Source organism: Thrips palmi, unplaced genomic scaffold (assembly GCF_012932325.1).
Source record: "Thrips palmi isolate BJ-2018 unplaced genomic scaffold, TpBJ-2018v1 HiC_scaffold_15, whole genome shotgun sequence".
Lineage (NCBI taxonomy): Eukaryota > Metazoa > Arthropoda > Insecta > Thysanoptera > Thripidae > Thrips > Thrips palmi.
This window is the reverse complement of record NW_023144624.1, coordinates 3,327,193-3,350,913: the sequence shown is the minus strand read 5'-3', so window position 1 is coordinate 3,350,913 and position 23,721 is coordinate 3,327,193. Positions and strand designations below refer to the sequence as shown.

The 23,721-nt window shown below is 57.8% G+C and overlaps 5 protein-coding genes across 11 annotated transcripts; 1 reads left to right on the top strand and 4 right to left on the bottom strand.

Annotated features, from left to right (window-relative positions):
* Window positions 1-514: 514 nt before the first annotated feature.
* LOC117641454 (histone H1.03-like) lies at window positions 515-4,357 on the bottom strand. 2 transcript variants are annotated; one of them, XM_034378785.1, is made up of 5 exons: window positions 4,197-4,357; window positions 3,864-4,056; window positions 2,024-2,197; window positions 1,304-1,949; window positions 515-1,117 (listed from the first exon to the last, which is right to left on the bottom strand). In XM_034378785.1, the coding sequence occupies exon 4, from the start codon at window positions 1,894-1,896 to the stop codon at window positions 1,387-1,389; it is 510 nt and encodes a 169-aa protein (XP_034234676.1). In that variant the 5' UTR covers window positions 1,897-1,949; window positions 2,024-2,197; window positions 3,864-4,056; window positions 4,197-4,357; the 3' UTR covers window positions 515-1,117; window positions 1,304-1,386. The 2 variants fall into 2 exon arrangements, with proteins under 2 accessions (XP_034234676.1, XP_034234677.1); XM_034378786.1 differs by lacking the exons at window positions 3,864-4,056; window positions 4,197-4,357 and adding an exon at window positions 2,792-3,044.
* A 2,316-nt stretch (window positions 4,358-6,673) lies between these two features.
* On the bottom strand, window positions 6,674-9,306 carry LOC117641158 (collagen alpha-2(IV) chain-like). Its single transcript, XM_034378294.1, has 3 exons — window positions 9,114-9,306; window positions 8,821-8,905; window positions 6,674-8,746 (listed from the first exon to the last, which is right to left on the bottom strand). The coding sequence occupies exons 1-3, from the start codon at window positions 9,138-9,140 to the stop codon at window positions 7,128-7,130; spliced, it is 1,731 nt and encodes a 576-aa protein (XP_034234185.1). The 5' UTR covers window positions 9,141-9,306; the 3' UTR covers window positions 6,674-7,127.
* Window positions 9,307-14,729: 5,423 nt separating this feature from the next.
* Window positions 14,730-16,225, bottom strand: LOC117641339 (complex III assembly factor LYRM7). Its single transcript, XM_034378574.1, has 5 exons — window positions 15,831-16,225; window positions 15,503-15,575; window positions 15,334-15,404; window positions 15,162-15,243; window positions 14,730-15,085 (listed from the first exon to the last, which is right to left on the bottom strand). Exons 1-5 carry the CDS (start codon window positions 15,855-15,857, stop codon window positions 14,958-14,960), a joined length of 381 nt encoding a protein of 126 aa, XP_034234465.1. The 5' UTR covers window positions 15,858-16,225; the 3' UTR covers window positions 14,730-14,957.
* Window positions 16,150-19,442, top strand: LOC117641337 (multivesicular body subunit 12B). Of its 6 annotated transcripts, none has more exons than XM_034378570.1 (8): window positions 16,150-16,209; window positions 16,891-17,005; window positions 17,087-17,285; window positions 17,362-17,491; window positions 17,604-17,983; window positions 18,065-18,123; window positions 18,200-18,250; window positions 18,335-19,442. In XM_034378570.1, exons 2-8 carry the CDS (start codon window positions 16,907-16,909, stop codon window positions 18,368-18,370), a joined length of 954 nt encoding a protein of 317 aa, XP_034234461.1. In that variant the 5' UTR covers window positions 16,150-16,209; window positions 16,891-16,906; the 3' UTR covers window positions 18,371-19,442. The 6 variants fall into 6 exon arrangements, with proteins under 6 accessions (XP_034234461.1, XP_034234462.1, XP_034234463.1 ...); XM_034378571.1 differs by having other exon boundaries at window positions 16,156-16,195; XM_034378572.1 differs by lacking the exon at window positions 16,150-16,209 and adding an exon at window positions 16,213-16,303.
* Window positions 19,443-19,677: 235 nt separating this feature from the next.
* Window positions 19,678-22,497, bottom strand: LOC117641338 (chitooligosaccharidolytic beta-N-acetylglucosaminidase-like). Its single transcript, XM_034378573.1, has 6 exons — window positions 22,366-22,497; window positions 22,172-22,299; window positions 21,825-22,099; window positions 21,387-21,599; window positions 20,906-21,193; window positions 19,678-20,665 (listed from the first exon to the last, which is right to left on the bottom strand). Exons 1-6 carry the CDS (start codon window positions 22,487-22,489, stop codon window positions 20,230-20,232), a joined length of 1,464 nt encoding a protein of 487 aa, XP_034234464.1. The 5' UTR covers window positions 22,490-22,497; the 3' UTR covers window positions 19,678-20,229.
* Between the last annotated feature and the right edge of the window lie 1,224 nt (window positions 22,498-23,721).

The window sequence follows — 23,721 nt, the reverse complement described above, 5'->3', positions numbered from 1 at the left end:
CCCAAAACAACGCATCAATGGCTTGGTGGCTCAGATGGTTGACGTAGCGCCCGCCTTGTCATCGGCTGGTAACCTGGTTCGAATCCCAAGCCCGAGGAACGCTTTTGCTTCTTCTCAGGGGGAAAATCGTGACATTGCTTTCCCGTTTCACCGCGCGGTGACGTGTCGAATGGGTGGCCTAACTTCACGGCGCCAAGTGCCGAATGGTTTGCCTACCTTCACGGCACACAGGGCGCAAAACACTTTGTCCTTACAGCCTCGAGTCGCAATGCCTCGCCATCACCTAGTAGGGCAAGAGTCTTTGAGTTTGTTGTCAAGTAAGTTCACGTTTAGCGAATGCTGCGACATTACGTCTTTAAGTGGGCAACCCACTCAGCAGTTCGCCTCATGCTCCCCCTGGAATTGGAACGCGTCGACGCCACTGCTTTCACATATACTTTGATTTCTGTAGTTTTTATTTTTACTTCACTGGTAAAAACTTATTGGATGACGAGGTTAAAGAGGGACAACGACGAATGTGGAGATCTCCCTTTATTATGGCACCAAATGACTACATTGATAAAACATGACAATGATAACAAAGACACATTAACAGTAGGTATAAATTAAAATGATCGCGACCACAAAATAAATAACAAGTCGTATTATGACTGTCAACACGTGCAAATCAGTCCCCCTCAACAGAAACCTTTGAAATGATGGGGCGAAAAATCACCGATAAAAAAAAAGACGGACCTTGTCAGACGAAGTCTGATGTAGCGGTATCGCCAGTGGCGAGGCATTGCACAACTACAGATTTCTAGCATGGCAGCGTGAAATAGAAAAAACTCAGCATAGCAATGACACCAATTGCAGCCTTTAAAAAAAAAACAATAAATAGATGAGCAACTTTCGAATAATTTACAACAACGATTCAACGGACAAATAAAAAGGTATCTACATTCACGCCTTGTAAACGTCAAAATTAAGGAAACGCCGCGACAACCCACGGCGACGGGAAATGTCAGATAATTAACAAGAAAAGCTTTGAGAGTCGGGTGGGGCCGATGGGCGTCCGTCTGGGTGGCGCCCCGCGGCCCAGCAGGTCCATTAGGGCTAGGGCCTGGCACGGCACGGCCTGGCACGGCACGGCACGGCGGCACGGCACCAAGCGACCTTGGGCCCTGGAACTGCAGGACGGGCTGCTACAGGCTGCAGGGCGTGGATGGCCGCGCGGTGCGTGACGGGCCGGGACGGGACGGGACGGCTCGGCGGCAGCCTCGACGCCCTGTCCATCCAGGCCGGCCAGGCCGGCCAGCCCGGCTCGCCTCTCAAATTGGCAATAAGTGAGGGACATTCAGAGCGCCCTGCCCGCCAGCCCTGCCTGCGCTGCGCGGCACGGCGGCCCTACTCCTCGTTGGCACACTGGTCATTGGCACACGTCTCCGCGACTCCAGAGGGCCCCGCGGGGTCGGCCGCGGGGGCGGCGTCGGCAACGTCGGCGGCGTCCTCGGCTTGCTGGGGCTCCTCCGGCTGCACCTTCTTGGCCTTCTGCTTCTTCTTGTTGAGCTCCGCTTCGGTTGCCTTCTTCTTCTTGCCCTTGGACGCCTTCTCGGACAGAGGCACCTCCTCCGCCTCCAGCCCGGCCGCGTCGGCGCTCCTCTTCACCTTCTTGCTCTTCGACGCCTTGGCGGGCTTGGCCTCCTCCTGGACGGGCTCCTCCGCGGCGGCCACCTCCTCCTCGGCGACGGCCTCCACCTGCTTCTTGGACTTGCTGGCCTTCTTGCCGAGCTTGCCCTTCACGTCGCCGCCGGCGGGGACCTTCTTGCCCTTCTTCCGCAGCTTGGTCCTCCTCGGCGAGCACGGGGGCCTCGCGCTTGCCGCGGACCTCCGTCTGCCCGTCGGCCTCGGCTTCATCCAGGGCCTTCTTGTTCTTGTCCTTGACGTACTTCTCGCCGCCACTGCACTTCCTGCAACAGCGCCAATTACATCACTCAAAGCAAACGAAACATGCAGTTTGCAGCGGCACTAGGATTGCACTTACTTTCCCTGGCATTTCTTGTTCGTGCCGTCCTTGAACTCGCTCTTCTTGGCGTCCAACGATCTGCCCTCCTTTGCTTTCAGGTCCTTGGAGTCCTTCTTGCCCTTCGAGTGCCCTTTGGAGCTCCCGGCTGCAGCCAGTGCCAGCACGGCCACCAGCAGAAGCACCAACACTGCCCTGCAACACATCAACATCACAGTGAGGGAAAGGAACAGAAACGAAGAAAAACAAAAAGCTCAAAATTACGGCTGGCGAACGCATTTAACTAGGCCAATTATTCCGGGCGGGTCCCCTTCGCCCGAATTAGAGAAAAACTGCGCCCTTATGTACAAAATGCCCTTCGTTAATTACTGCAAATTCGTTAACGGCGTAGGGCCGGCATCCGAGCTTCTTTCCCTCGCCGGGGGGAGGGGGATAGTAATGAAGGGAGGCGCCGGGCATTTGTCACCCAGTAACCCCCTCGCCTCCCCTAGAACCCCGCATCAGAGAGGCGTCCCTCCGCGGCGCCGGCCACGGCTACAGCCCCGCGAAGGGGTTATGGCCAGAGGCGGCCAGAGGTACGGCCGCCCCCGCCGCCCCCGCCGCCCCCGCCTGCACCGCGCTCAGCCACTGCTCCAGCCACGCCGTAATCCTTACGACCTGCCGGTCGCCATGGCTACGCTGCGCTACGAAGCCGCGGACGTCCACACATGGGATTAAGACTTTTTACCTCGTTGCGCGCCGGAGGGGAGGGGGCGGGGCAAAACAAACCACGGACACGGCCGGACTCACGTGCAGACGACGCTGCTGCGCGGCACCAGCCTCTTCATGACCATCCTGCGAGCCATGAAGCCCGCGTCCACGGGGCACCACATGTCAAGTTAATCGCGAAACGCTCGTCAACACTATAAAAACCAAAGAGCCGGCGCCGGCGTGGTGCATGCAGGCCGCGCGTCCGACAGGCACAGCCACTCCTTTCTTTTTCAGCCACGGCTGAGTCAAACAGTCAAACTAAAACTAAGTCAAACGCGGAAGGCGGCGGCTCGGCGTCCGTGCGTGCGTGCTGTCAACTGCTGTGCGGTGCCTGCGCAGTGCGTACCACCGGGTGAACTGCGTGGCTGAGAGCAGCGACCCCCTCCCCCTTTCCCCTTCCCCCTTCCCCTCCCCGCATCTCAGTTAAACAAAACGGTCAAGATAGATGCGTCTGTGTCGCCTGTGACGTCAGCAGTGCGTCAGCCATGACCTGGAAAGACGTCAGTGGACGAAAGCCATAAGGGACGGGACGCGCTGGGAGGGCCGCCGCCGCGAGTTAAGCTGGAGGTCAACGGAGCCCTTTGCACGGCGTCAAAGAGGGCCGCGGCTCTTCCTCGTCGCCCCGCCGCCGGGGTCGCGGATGGGGTCGCGGGGGGGTCGCGGTGGACGGGGCACAACCAAGCACAACGCGGCGGGTCGTGGCGGGGTTGTGGCGGGGCAGGGTGAGGTGGGACGGACTGCCGCCCAACGCCGCCGAGCTGCGAGCCGCTCGGTGGCGCACACATTTCAACACGTCCATGCGCCGCCGGGAACCTAATTTCCCGACTCCAAAACTAGCTGCTCGCTGAATAATGGAGAGGAAACTCAAGTCTGACAATAAATGAGCCAGTCTGCAACGGCCGGCCGCCACGGCGGCGTGAAGGCACACGCGAAACACGGCTCCGCGAATCGTAGCTGGGCGACCGCGGTTCAGACAGGAAAAGGTCCGTCCTTTGACCGCCTGTCGCGTCGCCCGACGCACCGACTCGGAGTGGGCGTGGCCTGGCGCGGCCCGCGCACTCTCGGCGATAAAGTAAACAAAGCCCGGCGCCGACTCACACACTGTACTCACCACCTCATTTTCGTTGAGTCTCGACGCCGAGTTGCGCTCAAATTCCTCTCACGTCCCCGGGGAGGTGCGTGGACAACAATCTCTCGCTGCGGTCCGTACGTCGTCGTCTCGTCGCGCCGTCTGTCGTCCTCCTGGCTTCAGCCTCCGCCTCGGTCTGCTCGGCTCGCTGCCGCCGGGGACAGCGCTGCTCCCTCTGCCACACACACACAGACACACACGCGCGCGTGCTATCAGCCAGCCCACTTGTTGGCGCGTTGCTACTTATGCCGCCGATAAGGAGCAAGGAGGCGCGCGGCCCCGCGCCTTGCCCGCGGTTTGCCCGCGGTATCTTACGTGTCCTGCGGCGGTTCGAGGAAGCTCCTTGCGGGCGGCGTGCTGCCACCCTCGTCGTCCACGTATCGGAAGCCCTGTTTGTTGACACTGTGCCGCCCGGCCCGCTAGTCCGCTCGGCTGCTGCGCCTGCGTGGGCCTGCGTGGCCGTGCTGGACTGGCTGTCGGCTGGCCGCCGGGCCGCCCGATGACGCTGATTGGCGGATGCAGAGCGATGCAGAGCCCGCCAAAGCCGACGGGGCACCGGCGGGGCGGCCGGTGGCGTCACAACACAAAGCGCGCGGGAAGTAGCACGTCGAAGAACCGTCTCATCTCTGTCTCTGTCGCACTCATGGGTGCTCATGGGGCACTCGCGGCGGAGCGAGAGAGACGGAGCGATGAAGTGAACCTTCGGAAACGCTCGGCAAGACGAAGAGACGGCGGCGGACGGAGGGAAGTCCCGGCCGAGCTGCGCCTGGCTGCGCCGACGAAGGGTGGCCGGTCAAAGGAAAAGCAGCGGGGAAAACGGGAAAAGCGCCGCATCCCGTTTCCCTCAGACAAAACGCGTCCCCGAACGCAATCCGAGTTTCTTCCGGTCGGGCGGCGTCCGAAATCCGAAATGCCGAACGCCGCGCCGCCAAAATGCGCCGGCCGCGCCGTCAGTTCCGTTCCGTTCCGCGGGGCTGCCGCCGTCGTCGTCCCGAACGCGGCCGCGGGGAGCGGGAGGGGAGGGGGGCGAGGGGGGAGCAGCGAGGCGATCTATTTGAGAGATGAAAGAGGCGGAGATGGGAGAAGGTCCAGGCGGGGCGGCGCGGGGCGGGAAAGGCCGCACAATCGCGAACCGTCTCCGACTCCACCGCGTGGTTGGCGAGGCAGAAGGCCCGCGGTTCGGACGCTGGAGCGTCGCCGCCGAACATAGTAGCACACACCGTTTCAAACTTGCCGGGAAAAATGAAAATTAGATCACGGTTATTGAAAATATGAAGTATTCTAGCGGTCAGCGTGAGAGAGGTGCAGTGCAGGGGACACGACAAAGGGTTCCATGTGGTGACATCGACGAGAAGGTCACAAGCGTGATCGCTGCGATGCCGTCAGTGCGAAATTGCGGTAATCACTTGGTTATGCCATTCAGAGGACGTCGTCGAGGTGGACAGCGCGGAGCCACGCGGCACGCGGGGCGCGCCACCGGCCGAGTCCACGGATGTCATGGCCGGGGCAGGCAGGGCAGGCAAGGCAGGCAACCAGCAGCGCCGTGGTGGCCTGGGGCTGCGGCAGGAGGCAGGGGAGGGCGCCAGACTCGGGCTTTCGTCGCCGAATTGGTGGCGACACGTCCACGTCAGAGCAGAGCGTCAGAGAGCCTTTCCGTTCGGAATGGTGACGCACAGAATCCTCTGTCCTTTGCGTCGCTTTGCGCATGTTTCCCCCGGTAATCTCGGGGGCAGATTAGGTGCACGAAAACAGCGGACGGTTTCGGAGGGGAAGCCGCGCTTTTGGCCCTGCTGCCGCCGCTCTACGCGCGACGCAGCCCCGGCTACCCATTTCAGAGCTTACTCAGAATCTGTCCCCACCCAGAGTGGGATTATGATTTTGGGGAGGGGCTATCCATCTGTACACATTTTGCGCAAGTTTCAACTAAAGTGTTATCTGCTCCCACCTGTGTTTCGTCTTCTTGGGGCTCACGGAGCTGGGAGCGCATAAAAAGCTGCACTGTAAAAAATACCATTAAATTTATGTAGCCAATGGCTTCTTGAATTTTCTTAGCCAGACACGAAAGTGTGTTTAAAGCGCCACTGGCTATGGAAAGGTCACTTTCCAAACCGCGACAGTGAATTTATAGTGCCAGTGGCTTATAAAATTTTCAAGTCGAAATGTGAAATTTACCGCTTGGCTAACAAAACGATGCTTCCCTCAGCCACGACTTTAAATTTGACAGCCCCTTGGCGAAGAAAAATCATAGGTGTGGCACTGAAAAGGCATCCTACCCTGACGACAGTTATGAAATTTCAAGTCGTGGCTAAGGGAAGGATGCTTTGCTTCGCCGCACCTGGTGGTGGCGACTAGTCCTCGCGAGTCCATGATGAAGCTCCGTCGAGCGCTCTGCCAAGCAGCGGTGCGGTGGCCGAGGGGTCAGGGCACAAGACATCCAAGTTGAAGTTTGGGGTTCTATGCCAACCGCTCGTGCCGCTTTTTTCATCGGCCCGAGACGAATTCTCCTCGCCACAACTAGAAAGTTCACAATATTGGTTCCGAGTATCCTTGCCAGCGCCACGACTCAAAAATTGCCATTTGGCGTAGGAAGAAGCCTTCTGATCGCCAGTGGCCAACAAAATTTCGTGTGCCATGGCGAACGAAATTTCATTGCCATTGGCACACGAAATTCATTAGAAGTATAACTAAGAAGGGGCGTTTCACTAGCCACAACACGAAAATTCGTGTCAAAATTTTTTACAGTGTGGTGAGCGAGGATTGGAACCAGGATAGAATGAATATACCGACAGAAATGGTGGATTGTTTTGGTTATTTTTAATTCTATCCCTTTTTCACTTTTTGAAGAGTTACAAAAGTATAGAAAAATACGTGACACGATTTACAAATAGTGTGGTTCAGCCAAAGAAAAATAAATCGAGAGCTAAAGGAAAAATAAATAAATATCTAACAAAATTAAACTACGCAAAGAAATAAATAAAGGAAAGCCCTACGTGGCTTATACTGGTAACTTGGAATTGGTAACTTTCTTTTGACAAGAACACAAATGGACTCCTTTATCCTCCCCCAGCTCTACACTCTGCCAACACCGACACGACTCCGAACGGGGAAAGGGACCGGGCCTCTCCGCGCGGGGTATCTGCGCCCTGCCTGCGCTAGCGACACGGAGTATCGGTGGCGGAGTCGTGGCGCTGGGAGCAGCGCGAGCCGCGTGGGGGAGACACTCCCTTCCGCTGCAGAGTAGTCAATCTAGTACTGGTACCCCTGGAATCCCTGCTGGCCCTGACCGGGCTGCCTGAATGCAGGACCCTGCTGTCCGGGGAGGCCACCCTGCTGCCCGGGGAAGCCACCCTGCAGTGCAGGAAGACCACCCTGCTGTCCGGGGAAACCACCCTGCTGTCCGGGGAAGCCACCCTGCTGTCCAGGGAACCTACCCTGTTGTCCAGGAAGACCACCCTGCTGTCCAGGAAGACCACCCTGCTGCCCGGGGAAACCACCCTGCTGTCCGGGGAAGCCACCCTGCTGTCCAGGGAGGCCACCCTGCTGTCCGGGGAGGCCACCCTGCTGTCCAGGGAGACCACCCTGCTGGCCGCGGAATCCAGGCCCTTGCTGTCCGGGGAAGCCCCCTTGCTGGCCAGGGAACTGGGCACCGGGCAGGTTGTTGAAGCCGGGCTGGCCAGTGCCGACGGGGCCGTTGAAGCCGCCAGTGGGCCTGCCGCTAGAGTACCCCTGCTGCCCGGGGGCGTACACGCCAAGTCCTTGGCCTTGGGGGAACAGACCCTGCTGGCCAGGAAGGCCGCCCTGCGCACCACGGAAGCCCGGGGCACCGCCTTGCTGTCCTGGGAAACCACCCTGTTGGTTCTGGAATCCATTCTGCTGTCCGGGGAAAGCGCCCTGTTGTCCGGGGAAAGCTCCCTGCTGTCCAGGGAAAGCACCTTGACCAGGGGCGTATCCTGCTCCCACACCCTGCTGGCCGGGAAGACCACCCTGCGCGCCGCGGAAGCCTGGAGCGCCACCCTGCTGTCCCGGGAAGCCGCCCTGCTGGCCGGGGAAACCGCCCTGCTGGCCGGGGAAACCGCCCTGCTGGCCGGGGAAACCACCCTGCTGGGGCTGCTGGCTAGGGAAGGCGTTGTTGCCAGCGAAGCCGTTGGGGGTCTGCAGCGTGCGCGCGGGGCCGTTCACTCCTCCCTGCAGTCCGCTGTTCTGGCCGACGCCAGGGACGCCGTAGGTTCTGCCGGGGGCGTTGCCGCCGCCCAGGTTGTTGCCGTTGAAGCCTGGCTGGCCGTTGAATCCTTGCGGGCCGTTGAAGCCTGGCTGGCCGTTGAAGCCCTGCGGGCCGTTGAAGCCTGGCTGACCGTTGAAGCCCTGTTGGCCGTTGAAGCCTGGCTGGCCGTTAAAGCCCTGCTGGCCTTGCTGGCCGTTTCCGGCGAAGCGGTTCTGACCACCGATGTTGTTGGATCCAGGTCCGCCGGGGGCGATGTACGAGTCAGCGGGAGCATTGACGCCACGGTTTAGGCCGCCCTGTGGTCCAAATCCAGGGCCCTGAGGGCCGAGTCCAGCGCCCTGTGGTCCGAATCCGGCACCCTGAGGGCCGAGTCCAGCGCCCTGCGGTCCGAATCCGGCACCCTGCGGACCAAGTCCAGCGCCCTGCGGTCCAAATCCAGGGCCCTGAGGACCGAGCCCAGCACCTTGGGGCCCGGTGAAGCCAGCTGCGTTGAGGCCGCCCTGGGGTCCAAAACTGCCCTGGCCGCCCGGAGCGACGCCGGGGAAGCCGCCTTGGGGTCCTCGGGCTCCAGGAGCGGCCCCGGGTCCACTAGCGCCGCCTGGGCCTCCCGCGGTGGGCGGCAGATAGGAGTTGCTGGGACTACCTGCTCACAACAAGAGACATTACTGAGGCTGCCGCCGTGGCCGGCGAAGACAACATGCACGTCTCAGTCCGTACCTGGCAGTAGCGCCCTCCTGTCCCTGGCGGTGGCGGCGGCGTCCAGCGGCACGGCGAGCACGCACAGGGCTCCCAGCAGCAGCACCTGCGCGTCAAACGGAGAGGGTGAACGACGCGCACCCACCCCGAGTGGCTCGTTGAGGTCCAGTTGGTTCTCTCTCACTCACACTCACTCACTCACTCGCACTCCACCCACCACCACCACCGCACCGCACCACCACATTCACTCACTCACTCGCACTCACACTCACACTCACTCACACACACACACTCACACACACACTTTCACATACCGCACTCCTGGCGGCGCGTCGGGCCATGGCGGCGGTGTGTACGGGGCGCAGGTAATATCCAAGGGGCTGCTGCTGCACTGCACGGTCACTGCAGGTTCACTGAGCACAATCGGCACGAGGGGCTCGAGGCACGAGGAGTGCGCGGCGCGGTCGCTGTGGCACTGCGCTCTCGGACCGGCCAACGTGCAATTTATACGCGGCTTCGACTCCGGGCCGAGGAAGCACGGCCTCAGTGCCGCGGCGCCCTGGCGGTGCCCCCAGGCCCCACAGCCCCGGAGCAGGTGCCCCCGCCACCCCTCCGGAGCACTCCGCGCGGCGCAGCGCGGCGCAGCGCGGCGCCCTGCCGGCCTGCTGAGGTCCCCGGAACGGCGAAGCCCCCTCCTCCAGGACCCCGACGACTCCCACTCTCACCGTCGACGACGACGAACGCGCCTCGCGTGCCGAGCAGAAGGTCCCCGTCAACGACACGACGACGGGGGTTGGGCTGGTCGGGACAAAGAGCTGGGGTGGGATGGGCAGGCTCGAGGCGGGCAGGGCGATCCACGATGGTGAAAAGTCACCGTGCCGCCGGCCCGCCGCAGCCGCATCACTGGCCATGCAGGGGTGCGAGAGGCACGGGCCGACAGCAGCCCTGGCGCCATCGGAAGCGGAAGGACCTTCCCCTTGGGCGCCCTTGGCCGTCATGCAGCGAGTGTGGCCAGGCGGGCGGACAGACAGACAGACAGGATGTACGCGACGCGTCGTGAATGAGTGCAGGCCGGCGCAGGCGTGAGGTGCAGCCCGAATCGATGCTCTACCCATCTCTCTCCCTCGCGTGGCATCTCCGGTCCACAGCGGCGCGGCGGCGCGGCGGCGCGGCGGTCAGAGAGCCGCAAGGAGGTCGTTTCAGCGCCTCGTTCAAGTTTGAAAGCGTCGCGGAGGTCGCGGCGTCGCGACGCGCTGCGCTCTGCATGGCGCTCGTTTGCGAGCCGGCGTCCTGTCCGTCCTGTCCGCCACGGAGGTAGTGGTGAGCGCATCACCCTGGGCCTCAAGGCCAGGCAGCCAGCCCAGGCGAATTCAAAGCAGTTTAATCCTTGTTATAAGATGATAAATTCCGGCGCGGCGCGTCGTTTCTGCCTTTGCGCTGCTTTGCGCGTCCCGGAGCGTCCGCAGTCCGCACCTGCAGCCACGACGACATAATCGCGGCGGGCGCGAGGTCGGCGTGAGGTCGCCCCGCGCCGCCCCGCCAGGCCGCCACCCGCCGCTATCAACAAAGCATTTCTTTTTAATGCGCTCCCCTCCCTCCTTTCCTATTGGGCTGTGTCTGTCTCTGTCGCACTGCCGGGCTGGTCTGGACCCTGGCCGTCCAACGGGGCCTCCACCGCCGCCGTCCTGCTCGGGGTGCTGCACCGGCCTGGGCGCGGCCGCGGGCCGCGGTCTGGGACCGGCGTGGAAGATATAAATCAAATGGTGCCCTTGCCCGTCCCGCCCGCCCGCCCCGCCCCGGCCACCAAAGGCCCCGTCCAGAGCAGCTAGCCCGGGCCGTGCGTTGACACGTCGCTGGAGCCTGGCGGAGCCTGGCCTGCAGCACGCAGCACGCCAGTGGAGTGCACCGCGGCGTCGCGTGCCGTGCCCGAGCACGGCGCCAGCCGCGACGCCAGCGGCCCTGGCTGTCCTGGTCCTGCTTCGACTCCGCTTCGGCTTGGCGTCAAGGCAGTTCGAGGACGAGGGATGAGAGGGAACTTTGTGCCTGGACGGCCTGGGCGGCCTGGACGACGGCCTGGATGGCGTGCCCCGCTGCACGCCGCACGCCCACCCACGCCCGCATTACGTGTACCGGGAGAAAAAACGAAAGGAGGCCCCCAAGGTCAGGCCCAGGCCCGGGCCCAGGCCTCGGCACGCTGCCCGTTAAAGGGCAGATTGATGAATTGTCTCGGGACTCGGGACGAGCAACACCGGGAGTCGAGTCGGCAGTCGAGTCGGCAGTCGAGTCGGCAGTCGAGTCGGCCCACCGACGCAAAGGCCGAGGGACGTCCCCGGAACGTCTCGCGGCCCCGCGCCCCCCGCGCCCCCCGCGCCCCCCGCCCAGTGCCCCGCCACGGCGTACGGTGTAGGGCGCCGAGGCGGTTTCGAACACGCCGCACTTTGGGGCCTTTAGCACGTCGGTGAGTGTGTGTGAGTGGTGTGTGTGTGTGTGTGTGTGTGGGTGGTGCTTCCGGCACACTCGCGCTGTCTTGGCGCCGCGGCGGAGTCCGTCGTAGTCGTTGAAGTCAAAGCCGCGGATGAGGAAGGAGCGCTGGGGCCATGTGCAGCCGTCGGCAGCCGTGCCGTGTGTCGAGAGGCAGCGGTGGCACCGTGAGGTCGTGGCCCTCTTCACCCAACGGCCCCTTCTTGCACTGCCAAAAAATAGGTTGGCCCAACTGCCTCGTGGAGTTAATAGTGACGATGGGAGGCAATCCAGTTCGTAAATGTGTGCTTGCTACTACGTCGCCCGTTTTCGAGTTCTGAAGGCTCCATAATTTTGCGTCGCTCGAAAGCCGAAATCGGATCGAAATTCACCAGGCCGCGAGTCTTGTTAGGACCGGGGCCTTCACCGGAATAAGGTCATGTAGACGACCAGACGACCCACAGTGGAGGCGGTAAAATCACCTCGCCGTCAAACTTTTCCGTGTCTCCGGATTCCGCGACTCTGTCTTTCCCTGCCAGCGCCCATCCACCCCGCCCCGCCCCGCCCCGCCCCGCCCCGCCCCGCCCCACGCCGTCAAGGCCAAGGCCAAGGGCCCCGCGGCCCCGGCGCGGCTTGCCGCTTGCATGACGGGCAGGTCGCGCTGCATGATGCGCGCGGGGCGCGGGCACCGGCCAGCCTGTCGGCGTGCTCGGCGCTCTCGCAGTCGGGCTGCGCACCGATCGTAACTGCAGTGCTGCCGTCTGGAGGAGCCGATCAAGTGCGCGACGGCGGTGCTTCGGCGAGGCCGTCGAGCGGGGCGCCGCTGCAGCACATCGCCGCCACGCCGCCACGCGGCCGACCAGGCGTCCAGGCCCCGCGGACACGGGCCTAGCTGGCGCACCCCTACCTGAACTGCCGGAGGGTGCCGATTTTTGTTTCGATTCCGGCCAGGGTGTCGACACCGGGGCCGAAGGGCGACGCGCGCCGCGCCGCCGTGCCCCGCGGCCGGTTGGGTTGGGCAAGGCGCCACTGCCCCCGCTGCCCCACTGCCACCGTAATGGCGGGGCACTTGGCACTTTCCTCCAAATTGGCCCAAAAGGGCCGCAGGAATAATAACAATGCAAATTGCAAGTCAAAAGCAATGACGCACTTGGCAGCCCGAAACGAGGCCCTTGGCGCCGGCGCCCTGGTCCCTGGTCCCTGGTCCCTGGTCCCGGGCCAGAGGCTGGATGCCCCGCGAGCCAGCGTGCGCGGCGTGCGCGGCGCGGCGCAGGTGCCAAGGAGGGGGGCTAACTGGTGGGCGTCCCCCTCCCCCCTCTCCCTCGCGGCCGCCTGAATGAGCGAAAATGAATGTCTTTGTGCGTGGCTTGCCGAACCTCGCCGTTTTCGTGACGAGCAGCGCGAGCGCGCACTCACTCACACTCACACACACACACACACTCACACACACACACACACACACACACACACACACACACACCACTCACTCACTCACACACTGCCACACAAAAACAGCGCAGCTCAACCGCTATCAGTCATTGGCCGCCTCTTGAAAAGAAGCCCTTCAGTCTGGAAAAGTGTTTCTTTCTGGAGGCAGCGGGACAATGGCCGAGGTCTGTGGAGGCGCATTTTGGCAATGAGCGCGGGGACAGGGGGTGGCTTGCAGTGGCTCGCACCGCCGTGTTGACAGCGCACCGTATCCAAAACGCCGCCACTGTTCAAAACATCATTTTCATCGACGCTTTTTATTGCTGGCAGTGCACCGTCACGTCTGCCGATGGACTGCATAGCAATCTAGAGCGGCGGGAGGGGGTGGGCACGTGTGACGTCACCCATTGTTCACCCATTACTGCAATGCTTCCCTTCAATCAGCCCCCCCCCTTCCCAATCATTTTCCAGGACGCCGTCTGGAGACGCACGATTTTCAGGGAGAAGGCCGCCGAGAAAATGGGAGGGGAGGGGAGGGGAGGGGCGCCGCCGTCCGCCACCGCTGTCCTTTTGCCGGAATGACGAATGACGGAATTGGCGTAGGTCGCTGCAGCGCTCCGAATCCGGCTGCGCGTTCAAAGTTAGAACAAATTCACGGCGTGCCGTGCCGTGCCGACCTCGGACCTCGCGGTGGCGCCTGCCTGCCTCCCACGCCCGGATCCGTCAAGGAGGACAAGCAGGGTCTCCGCGCCGCGGCCGTCGTCGCCATAGCCCAGCCAGAGCGCCTGGCAGGTAGGCAGCACGGGCGCAGCAGTGCGTTGTGGCGGCTCGCAGGCGCTCTGCAGCACTCCGCGGACCGCACGACGCACGACGCACGACGCCGTGCTGTGCTTTCCCATCTGGAGTCTGGAGCCACACGTCCCGGGGGGCAGTCCGGCGGCGCAGTGCCGCTGCAGTCTCTTTACGAAAGTCGCCCCCGCCGGTCTGTCTCTCTCGCACGTAAAGGGACCGCACCGTGAGTGCAAGAGAGACAGCCTGCAGCGTGGTCCGTAAAGCCGAGCACGCCGTAAAGGCGGCGAGTGAGTAGCTCGGCGGTGCGGTCGTCGCCAAGTACCTCAGCGTGGTGCTGCCCGACAGTCACGCCGCGGCCGCGACCCCGCCGCCTCAGAACAGTCCGGTAACGGACAAAGGGGCTTCAGCCTCAGCTCAGAGCCCAGCTAGGGCCCGGCCCGCGGCCCGGCCAGCCTCAAGGCTCCTCGGGGCCTCCCGGTGCACCTTCAACGCCGTGGCAGCTGACGCCGTCCTGGACCTCTTTGGTCCCGACACACACACACACACACACACACACCGCGCGCGCACTTGCGGCTTCCTGGTCACACCGCACCGTGCTCCGCCTGTGCCTATAGTGGTGCCCTCACTTAGACTAGCCAGTGGCGAGGCGACCACAAGTGTAAGCTGCCCGTCTCCTACTCCGTTCGGCGAGATTTCCTGAGGTCAGGTGCGTGCCGGGTTCGAACGGCCGCGCCGAGGCGGCCGAGGCTTTGCCGAGAGGACTCGGGACGGACTTCCCTGTGCGGCACAGTGTGCGCGCTCTGCGGCTCTGCGCGTCGCGACGCCTCGCGACCACAAAGGAGCAGCGAGTGGCGAGGAACGCAGTGGAGGGCCGTCCGCTCCGCCAGTCCGCCGCACAAAATGATGCGATGCCAAGCTCACTTGTCGACTTGTGGCGAGCTTCCTGTTTCCGAGTCGTGGCGGTCACTGACCTTTCCAAGCGTGTACGTCGGACGGTGGGTTTGCCAGAAGACCGGTGGAGGTGGCCAAAACTCTAGACCCGTTTTGAGACGCTTAACAGGACTCGAACCGAACCCCACCAAGAGACTCCTCGTTTGGAGAGCAATCCTTTGTTAGGGTCACACGTTCGGTTATCGAGTCCCATTTAGCGACTCTGGAGCTCAAAACGCGTCCGGGATTTTGACCGCCTCCACCGGTCCTCTGACCCACTGTGTACCGCACGTGAAGCTGGGTTCAACAATAACTACCGATTTCATTGTTATCATGGGTTTATTTAATTTAATTAAGAGAGGGCTTGTTCTCTCATTAGTGACTTTGACATCTCCACATTGTATTGATTGACATAATTTTACTAAGAATGAACTTAATTACAGGTGAAAAAACAAAACAGGTATTTTTACATTATAGCTCTGTGTAATGAGGACTGCACACAGTGCATACAAATGATGATCTCACTATTAATTATTCTACCTGGGAATCTAAGATAGCTTTTGGTTTGGCTCTTGACAGCATGGTGTATTCCTTTGACGTGCAGGCTTGTCAGGAATTTTCGTAATATCAAACTCTACATTATCCAATTTGGCGGTATCTTCAGTGATTCTTGCAGCTATAACAGAAAAACACAGGGAAGGTTATTACACGTTCTGATCACAAAGATCATTGATACACATTTAAAGACGTACCAAATCTGCCAGGCGCCACTTCCACTGTTTGAATTATAGTAGTTCGCATTTCGTGCTCCACAGCATTAGCAAAGTCAATGAGCTGAAAGACAATAAGGGAAAATGGTATAAGCCAGAAATTTCAAAGAAATATGATATACTGAAAGAGGAACTAATTCACGACTGTATTCACCTCTTTTATCGCTCCTTGGTCTGAAACACCACTGTTTTTCCGGAACTCCTCATTAATTTTTTCTCTTGCAGCTGCAAGAAAAAAACAAAGGTTTTTGAACAAGACACTCTAATCATATATCACTGTAGGAAGTGAAGAAAAGACTTGCAACAAAGCAAGAAAATCTTACCGTTGAGAGTGTGATCGTCATCTCTGAATACTTTCCTCCTAGTTTTATGTAGCTTCTTGAATGCTGCCAGTACCTGAAAATTCATAAAACATCCATGAAAAATGATGTTTTAATTTTCATTGAGTTGAAAGCACATCTTAAAATTGCATATTATTATGAAATGAAATTCTAATAATAAAGGGACTCTGAAGGAAGGTTAGGGAGCCCATTGATGTCGCTTTCATGGATGTTTAAATACCCTTAAAAAGCGATGAAAGCTCGTAATTTTTAAGACACGTGTTCAAGAAGAGTCAAAAAAATTTTCACGACAACCCCTAACGAAAATTACCTCACTTCTCAACAATTTTGAAGCCATTTCTTGGTCTGACCAAAGCCCAACGGCCGTCAGTCGGCTGCTGAAAACAACAATAAGAAAACAGCGAACAAGAACAACAAACTGCGATCAGCTGTATGACAACATGAAAATAAAGGATAAAAAACGTGTACGTAAATTTGTAGAATTACGATTGATTCAAATCGTCAATCATGTTAACATGAAAGGGTTTTCAATACTGAATTTCATTTTGTGTGTCACTAGATGAAGACACTTCGTTTGAAGTGTCAGAGCTGAAACGTTGGAGTTGTTGGTAGCAGAAAGAAAACTCACTGTCTCACCAGTAGTGGGGGTAGGTAGCTGGGGGTCCGGGTTCGAAGGTACCGTTTATCTCGTACGTGTTTTGATTTTTTGTGATTCACCTTTCATTTGGGGCCCCGTTATCTGGGGACGAACTGGATACAACATATCCGGGTTTCCCCAATCGTGTCCGTGACGTCTCGCTGCACCTCTTATCTCCCATCGTTATCTCTATGAGTTCCGATATGATGCAGTTCTGCGTCGGAAATCGCCGACGATAGTTCTCATTTCATATCGTTGCTCCGGTTGAGCCCTTCGCCGGTCTGCCAAGCAGTTTACTGGTGCCTCAATTTTAATTCCGACTATTGCCTGGGTATCGATTTTGCTGTGTGCATTGAAGAGCGGCTAACCGCCTCACCCGGTTCACTAGGTGCACTAGCCTTCACCATGCCTTCATTGTTCTCTATGCATTCCTATGACTTGTTCTTGTCTCAGGACTGAATGTGTATCTCTTGCCAATACTTTTGCATTTATTATCTGCACTGCAATTTGTAAAGGTTCAATGAAAACAGTGCCTCTGTTTCTAAATGGTACCTTGTGTAGCAACGTTTATCCACTCGCAGCTTTTGTATTGGTTTTCGATGAGATCCAGTTCAGTTCTACTATATCCTATTCTATACCCAGCTTCATACGTTCATTCAGCAAAAATATTTTATTTTGTTTTCAATTATATTTTTAGAATTTTATATTTTTGTTGTTTTGTTATCCCTTTCAGTTGATCATCTTCGGCCATGATACAACAAGTTTATAAAACTCTTCCTGACGATGATCCGATACTTTCCATTTGTGTTGTTGAAGATCCAGTAAAGTGTCCCCCAGGATATTATGTGGTAACAAAACAAATTTGATTTTATGAGACTACTTTCTCTCAGATTGTGCCTGAAATTTACCTTTGTCTTTTATTTTACAAGGTTAATCGGACCCATGACCAAGACTCAGATGCTGATATGTATCGACAGTCTGTGTTATTTGGCAAAAGGAATACAAGATATTTGTGTCTTTCTAAAATACATGGAATTGCAGACCTCGTTGTCGAAGCTGTCTCAATTACTGGTGAAAAAGATCCCCCTCCTGCGAGTTATTGTTTGATTTCTAAGACTAAAGATACTGGTAGGTAGAGCTTGTCAATAAAAGCTGTCATTCTATGGTTCCATTCTTCACATATTCAATAAACACTGTCTTACAGATCAAAAGGCATGGAGAAAGAGTCAACTGTGTTACAAAGTAGCCAAACGATCTTTAGCAGCTTCATGTGTCACAGATATTATTCTTCTTAGTCGCATGAAAAAAGCTCCTGAGGGTTTCCAATTAGGAGGGTATGTTTTGATTTTCCTAATTTTAAAATTCATGTGATTTTATAGAAGAGGAAAAAGTCCATTGAAGTAAAAAAAACTAAAATTTCTTGCATTGCTCTAAATTTTGTTTCAGGGAAATCAATGGTCTCACTTTGTGCTATAAAGTGGGGACCAATACATTTGGAGAGATTATTTCCAGACCAGGGTCCAAGCCTGCAGTGCCTCAGCTGGCTTACAGCCTTCACCCCAAAGGCACACCATCTAACTTAAACTCAAATGCTCCAATTCCTGCACCAAGAAGAGCCCCAGCAGAAAGGCCACCTTCCAACATCAATGGCTCTGGGTATCAAAACGTTGTCCTAGGCAATGATGACTCCCCTCATGAGTATGAAAAGCTAGTTATTGCCCCACTATCGCCAAAAAGACCTGCCCCTCATCCACCTCTTCCATCACGACCAGCTCCAAAACTGCCAACAGCCATGTCTACCTATTCCACCCTTGGAACTTACCAAGGTATGGACTTCTGACATGATTATTTTTATTATTTTGTGTCTGCTGTCTACATGTTAAGTTATGCTTGGTTTTCTATTTCAGGTTTGGAGGGCATTCCGTTTATTCTGCACAAGAATCTTCAGTTTAACTCCTCAACCCCAGTAAGTTTCAGGAAGTGTATTCCCCATTCTGCTCTTTTAAGAGGGTACCTAGTACTAATTATAATTGCCATTTCAGATTAATGTGCCTTCCTTGAAATTCAAAACAGCTTATGAAATTGAGATAGAGGTATATTTTATTTTCATCTAATACAAATTTCTTGGTTAAATACCTTTGTACTGTAGTCCTCTTATATTATTCTCTTTGCTCTAGTTTAACTATGATTTCCGAGCTGAGCGTCAAACATAGCTGGTTCCGTGACATTTCCCCCAACAACAGCTCTGCCCATCAAGATTTTCATCAACGAATAGTGAGTTTGATTATGACAAATCATATGAATATATTAGCCATGTATAATATGTGCTGAGCTTCACCCGTATTCAGTACGTTTATAACAATACTAGGTATATATTGTAGAAGTGTAAATGAAATGGAAACCAAATGAAATATGTAAATGGTTTCCAGCAATAGAAATCTCATTTAATGATGTGAGGACTAGTTGCAATTAATTGTGATGTAAGAGAAATCCAAGCAATTTCTTTTTTTTTCTGAACTGTGATTGATGTTTTGTCATATTATATCTTGAAGTATTTTGAAGGCAACGCCACTCTTTTTATAGAATCAATTTAGTGCCTCATAATTTCATTAGATTAAAGGTACCAGTTAAACCTTGGGTATTTTCATTCCCTTAAATTATAGTGTTGTTTTTGATTTTTTTCTTTTTCATTTTTTTATAAAATAGCAGTTCTTTATTACTAGGATGTAAGAAGCATTTTAGTTCCCTATCCTTCCATCATACCCTGCCAAAATAGAACTAGAAATTAGGTTGACATTCACATTGCAACTTTATCACCCAGCAGAACAAGATTACATGTAGACTCATTTGTTTTTGATCAGTTTGCCTTAATATATGAGAAGCTTTAATCATGTCATGCTGATTTGCCACCCATCTGTAAGTGTATTTTGGACTTTCCCTTAGTCTTGTGTTCTGAGATAATGTCGTAACAGGGTGGTATAGTGAAATTGAGCTGTGAAACATGACAAAGTTAAGAGCTTCCTAGGGAAAACTACAATGGTTTTCATCTTACATGTTTGTATCAAACACTTTTTTTTTTTCATTTTACTTAATGTTGAAGTTTTAGAAATAACTGCAGCCTTTTTATCACACATTATTATTATCATTATTGAACTTAACTTGCAGGATGTGCATTGATATGCATGTTACATTCTAATATGATGCTCATTACCTTAATTAAGCATTGTTGCACCCAGAGACTGCAGGATAACTTTGAAGGTGGAAACTTCTCTCATGAACTAAATGCAAATGTGCCTGTGAATATCCCCTGTTATAATTATGTCAAATTTTATGCAAAGTTTTGTAAGTTAATTTGATAATTTTAAGTCCAAAGAGGTGCAAGTAGTTTCTGTATCAATTTTCAGTTTTTGTTACCTGTGTGTGCCATGAAACTCTTTCAGTTAATATGCACATCTCTTCCACTTCTCTTTAGTAGGCATTAATTTTAGGTTTGTGAAATCACAAGTCACGTACTTCACACGTACTTCATTTTATGAACCACGCATATCAAATAGTCGATGCAACAGCCATTTGAAAGACACGTAATTAATAAGATAAAATATTACTGACTTCAGTGCGAAAGGGAGCACTGTGACTGCCGTGTTATGATTTTTTAAACTACATCACTGAGGACGATTTTGATTTAATTTACGCCATTTTTAGTGGTTTTGTGAAACGAAATGTGCCGACCATGAACAAAGTATTACTAATTGACCTGTGTAAATTACTGTACTGATGATTCTATTAAACCGTGTGCCCGTGTGTTACTGTACTGCTTGTCTGTTAGTAAACAGAAATAAACTTCCCTGTTTGTGTTTTGTAGATGTCCATGTTGTTTCTTTTCCCCCTCCCTCTGCCTGCTGCCTGTGGCATGCCACCAGTATTCAAAGATTCAGAGATCAAATGAGACTAGCCACACTCACTCACCAAGTCGTCTATCACAAAAGGGCGTTCCTTCGAACGGGAAACTAGCCCATCGCCACCCCGTGCCGGCGGCCGGCAGTCACAGCCAGACAGTGTGGCAGCCAGGGCGTCAGGCGCACTGGCCGTCCCGCAGCTGGCACCACTGCGGCGCCACGGCCTCGGCGCGCACCCCCAGGGCCAGGAGGCGGTCGCGGTGCGCGAGGAAGCGCGCCTCCACCCCCGGGGCAGAGCTCGGCTCGGAGGGGTCGGTCCACAGGCGCTCGGCCAGGGCGGCGGCGCGCGGCCACAGCTTGCCGTCCAGGGTGGTGGCGTCCGTGAGCTCGCCCCACAGCGCCGCCTCGCCGCCCAGCACCGTGCCGGGCGTCCCCGCGGACGACGGCAGGCGCCGGTCCCGCACCGCGCGCCACGGCCGGTACGACGTGCGCCCCCACCAGCCGTGGTCCAGGTACCACGCGTCCTTGGCGGCCAGGATGACGCGGTAGCCGCGGGACAGGAGCTGCTCGGGCAGCGCGTCACCCGCCTCCGTCCACGTCTCGATCACGTATCTGGAAGAAGTTCAAGTCACAGTGTAGCGCGCCCTTCACCGCCACGGCACATCAACTTTCTGCTTTTCTGAAATTGGCGTGGAGCGGTGCTGGGCGAGTACGAACGAAACTCATACCGCGCGTGCGGCCGGGCCCGGCCCCAGCGCCCCCTGGCACTTCTTATTTGGGGCGCGAAACCGGTCTCCCGGGGGCGTTGGATAAGTTGCCTACCCTCCAGGCGCACCGGGCTCCACTCCTCACCTGTCCTTGTCCACGTAGCTGTCGACGTGCGGCGGCCGCGTCAGGTGGGAGCTCCAGAGCACGGCGGTGGTGCCCGCCTTGCCCACGGCGCCCACGGCCTCGTCCAGGGCGGCGAGCGACCCCGCGTGGAACTCGGCCCACAGGTTGAGGAAGTCGGCCTCGCCGCGGCCGCGCCCCGTCGCCGCCAAGTAGTCCGTGACGGGCTGCGACGCGTTCCAGCACGCGAAGAACACCTCGTCGCCGCCGAGGTGCAGCGCCTCGCCGCGCGGCAGCACTCGCACCAGGTCCCTGCAGTCACAAAGCACCGCAGCGGCAAGGCGGCAGCCGGTTTGAAACACGACCGGGCCGGCCGAGTGACGTCCACCGTCGGATACTAAAATATTGAAAATAAACGAGCGGAATGTCTTGGCTCGTGACGTCGACGTCGTTCTGGCCCGACCACGCCAACGCCGACCGCGCCACCGCGCCTCAGGCCACTGACCGGTACACTGCCCGCAGCACGGAGTACACGGCGGGGTTCGCCGGGTTGAGCTGTCCGCAGGGCGGCTGGATGCAGTAGCTGCGCCAGGGCTGCTGGGCGGCGCACAGCACCAGCGGCCCCAGCCCGGCGTCCTCTCCCCACGTCCAGCCCGCCGAGCAGTGCGCGGGCGCGTCGATCTCCAGCAGCACGCGCACGCCGCGGACGCGGGCGTACCTGGCGGCAAGAGCGCGCCGGTGGCGGTCAAGAAGGCGGAGTACCATGGGCACCGCACAGTCGCTTAATGGGACTCGAACCGAACGACTGACCCCACCAATGGATTCCTCGTTCGGAGAGCAATCCATTGGTGGGGTCAAACGCTCGGTTCGAGTCCTGTTTAGCGACTCTGGAGCTCGAGTTTTGGCCGCTGGCGCCGGTCTTCTGGCACGGATGGGCCGTCACCTGAGCAGGCTGGCCACGGCGGCGGGCGTGTACACCTCCTTGGACGAGTAGGCGCCGAGGCGCGCGAGCTGCGGCACGCTGGGCAGCAGCAGGGGGAACGAGTGCGAGTCGGTGGCGTGCCAGTGCAGCACGTTGAGCTTGGAGGCGGCCATGGCGTCCACGGTGCGGAGCAGCGCGGCCAGCGGCAGGAAGTGCCGCGCCGTGTCCAGCAGCAGCCCGCGGTGCGGATAGCGCGGCGAGTCCGCGACGCGAGCGGTCGCCACGGCTAGCAGCATCTGCACAGTGCGTTGCAAACCACCATCAAGTTTCCTGAACGATATTCACAATTGCCGAACTGCCAAACTCACCATTTTGGGCTTCGCGCTGACCGAGGCTGCGGGCATGGTGGTGGCGGTGAAGAGCTGCGCCAGGGTCTGCGCGCCGTGCCGGGCTCCCCAAACCGTGGCCGCCAGCACCTGCGCGCGCACCATGCCTCCTGCACACGCACAAACACGTCATGATTGTTCTTGGGCTGGCCTGGGGCAATCACCAACATATCTACCTTTCGTCGACACCTCCAGGCGGTAGCTCTCATCCGTCTCCCAGTCCAGGTCGTGGTCCGCCCTGGTGGCGTTGATGGTGACGGTGAGGCCGTGGTCGCCCGGCACGCAGCCCGCGTCGCACATGCGCTTGAGGGCCGCGTCCAGGCCGCGCGCCGCCTCCTGCAGCACGGTGCGCGCGCTCACCCCCAGAGGAGGCCCCTGCTTGGCGGGCCGCTCCGCCGGGCTGTTGAACTGGACGCGGATGCGCGCGGGGTCGAGGAGCACGAGCTGGTGGCTGCGGACACGGGGAACGGTGGAAAAACACGAGGCTACACGTCACCGTGACGTCCGAGGCCCTGTTCGTGGTGAGCGGCCCATGCGGCGTCCACGTCCACCCACCCGATGCTGGTGCTGCCCGTGGGCCGGGGCCACAGCGCGCCGTGGGGGCCGCAGTGCAGCCTGCAGGCGGCCTGGCTGGCCTGGTGCAGGGCCTGGTGCAGGGCCGGGGGCACGGGGGCCTCGCCCTGCTGCCGGCCCTCGCGGAGCCCCATCGCCGCGCCGTCCACTCGCAGGCAACGCCCCTCCGCGCACTGCCAGGGCCTGGAACAGGAAACGGAGAAAGGGCGCCTCAGTCCAACAGTCAACGGCCAGCAGAACGCCTGTGGGCGCGCTGTCCCGCGGCACTCCGGTGCACGCCGGGTTGCCTACTCAGCCTCCGCAGGCGCCAAGCGCCTGGAGGGTAGGCAGTCCCGTGACGCTCCGGTGCACGCCGGGTTGCCTACTCAGCCTCCACAGGCGCCAAGCGCCTGGAGGGTAGGCAGTCCCGTGACGCTCCGGTGCTCGCCGGGTTGCCTACTCAGCCTCCGCGGGCGCTCCACCCGGTGTAAGCCGGGACCTCCGCGGCTGATCACGCGGCCACGGCACGTGCCCCGGCCGCGAGTGGCTCTGGAATACAGACATTAATTGACTGATTAATTAATCCAACTAATCCGCTGATTTAGTACGTGGTTGGCAATGGAGCTAGGTTAAACTTTTATATTTTTTCATCTTTTCCGCGGAATTGGCAAAGACCCGCGCGGCCCCACTCACATCGCCTGCGCCTTTCGCCACGAACTGCGGGCAATTAGGCTTGAAAGCAAGGCATAAGGGAGCGGCGGCGGGTCGCGGCCTGCGCCTTGTGGCTATGCATCGCCCGGCGCCCCGCCGAGCCCCGCCGAGCCCCGCCCCATGAGAAAGGCCTTTCCCCCATTCACTGAAAATACCAGCGGCGATTAGGCTCGGCCGGCCGGCAGAACGGCGCGGGTGTGACACGGTCCGGGACCGGCCACGTGGGCCACTGCGCCACTGGAAAAGTCAAGGCTGCAGTGGACGTCGTC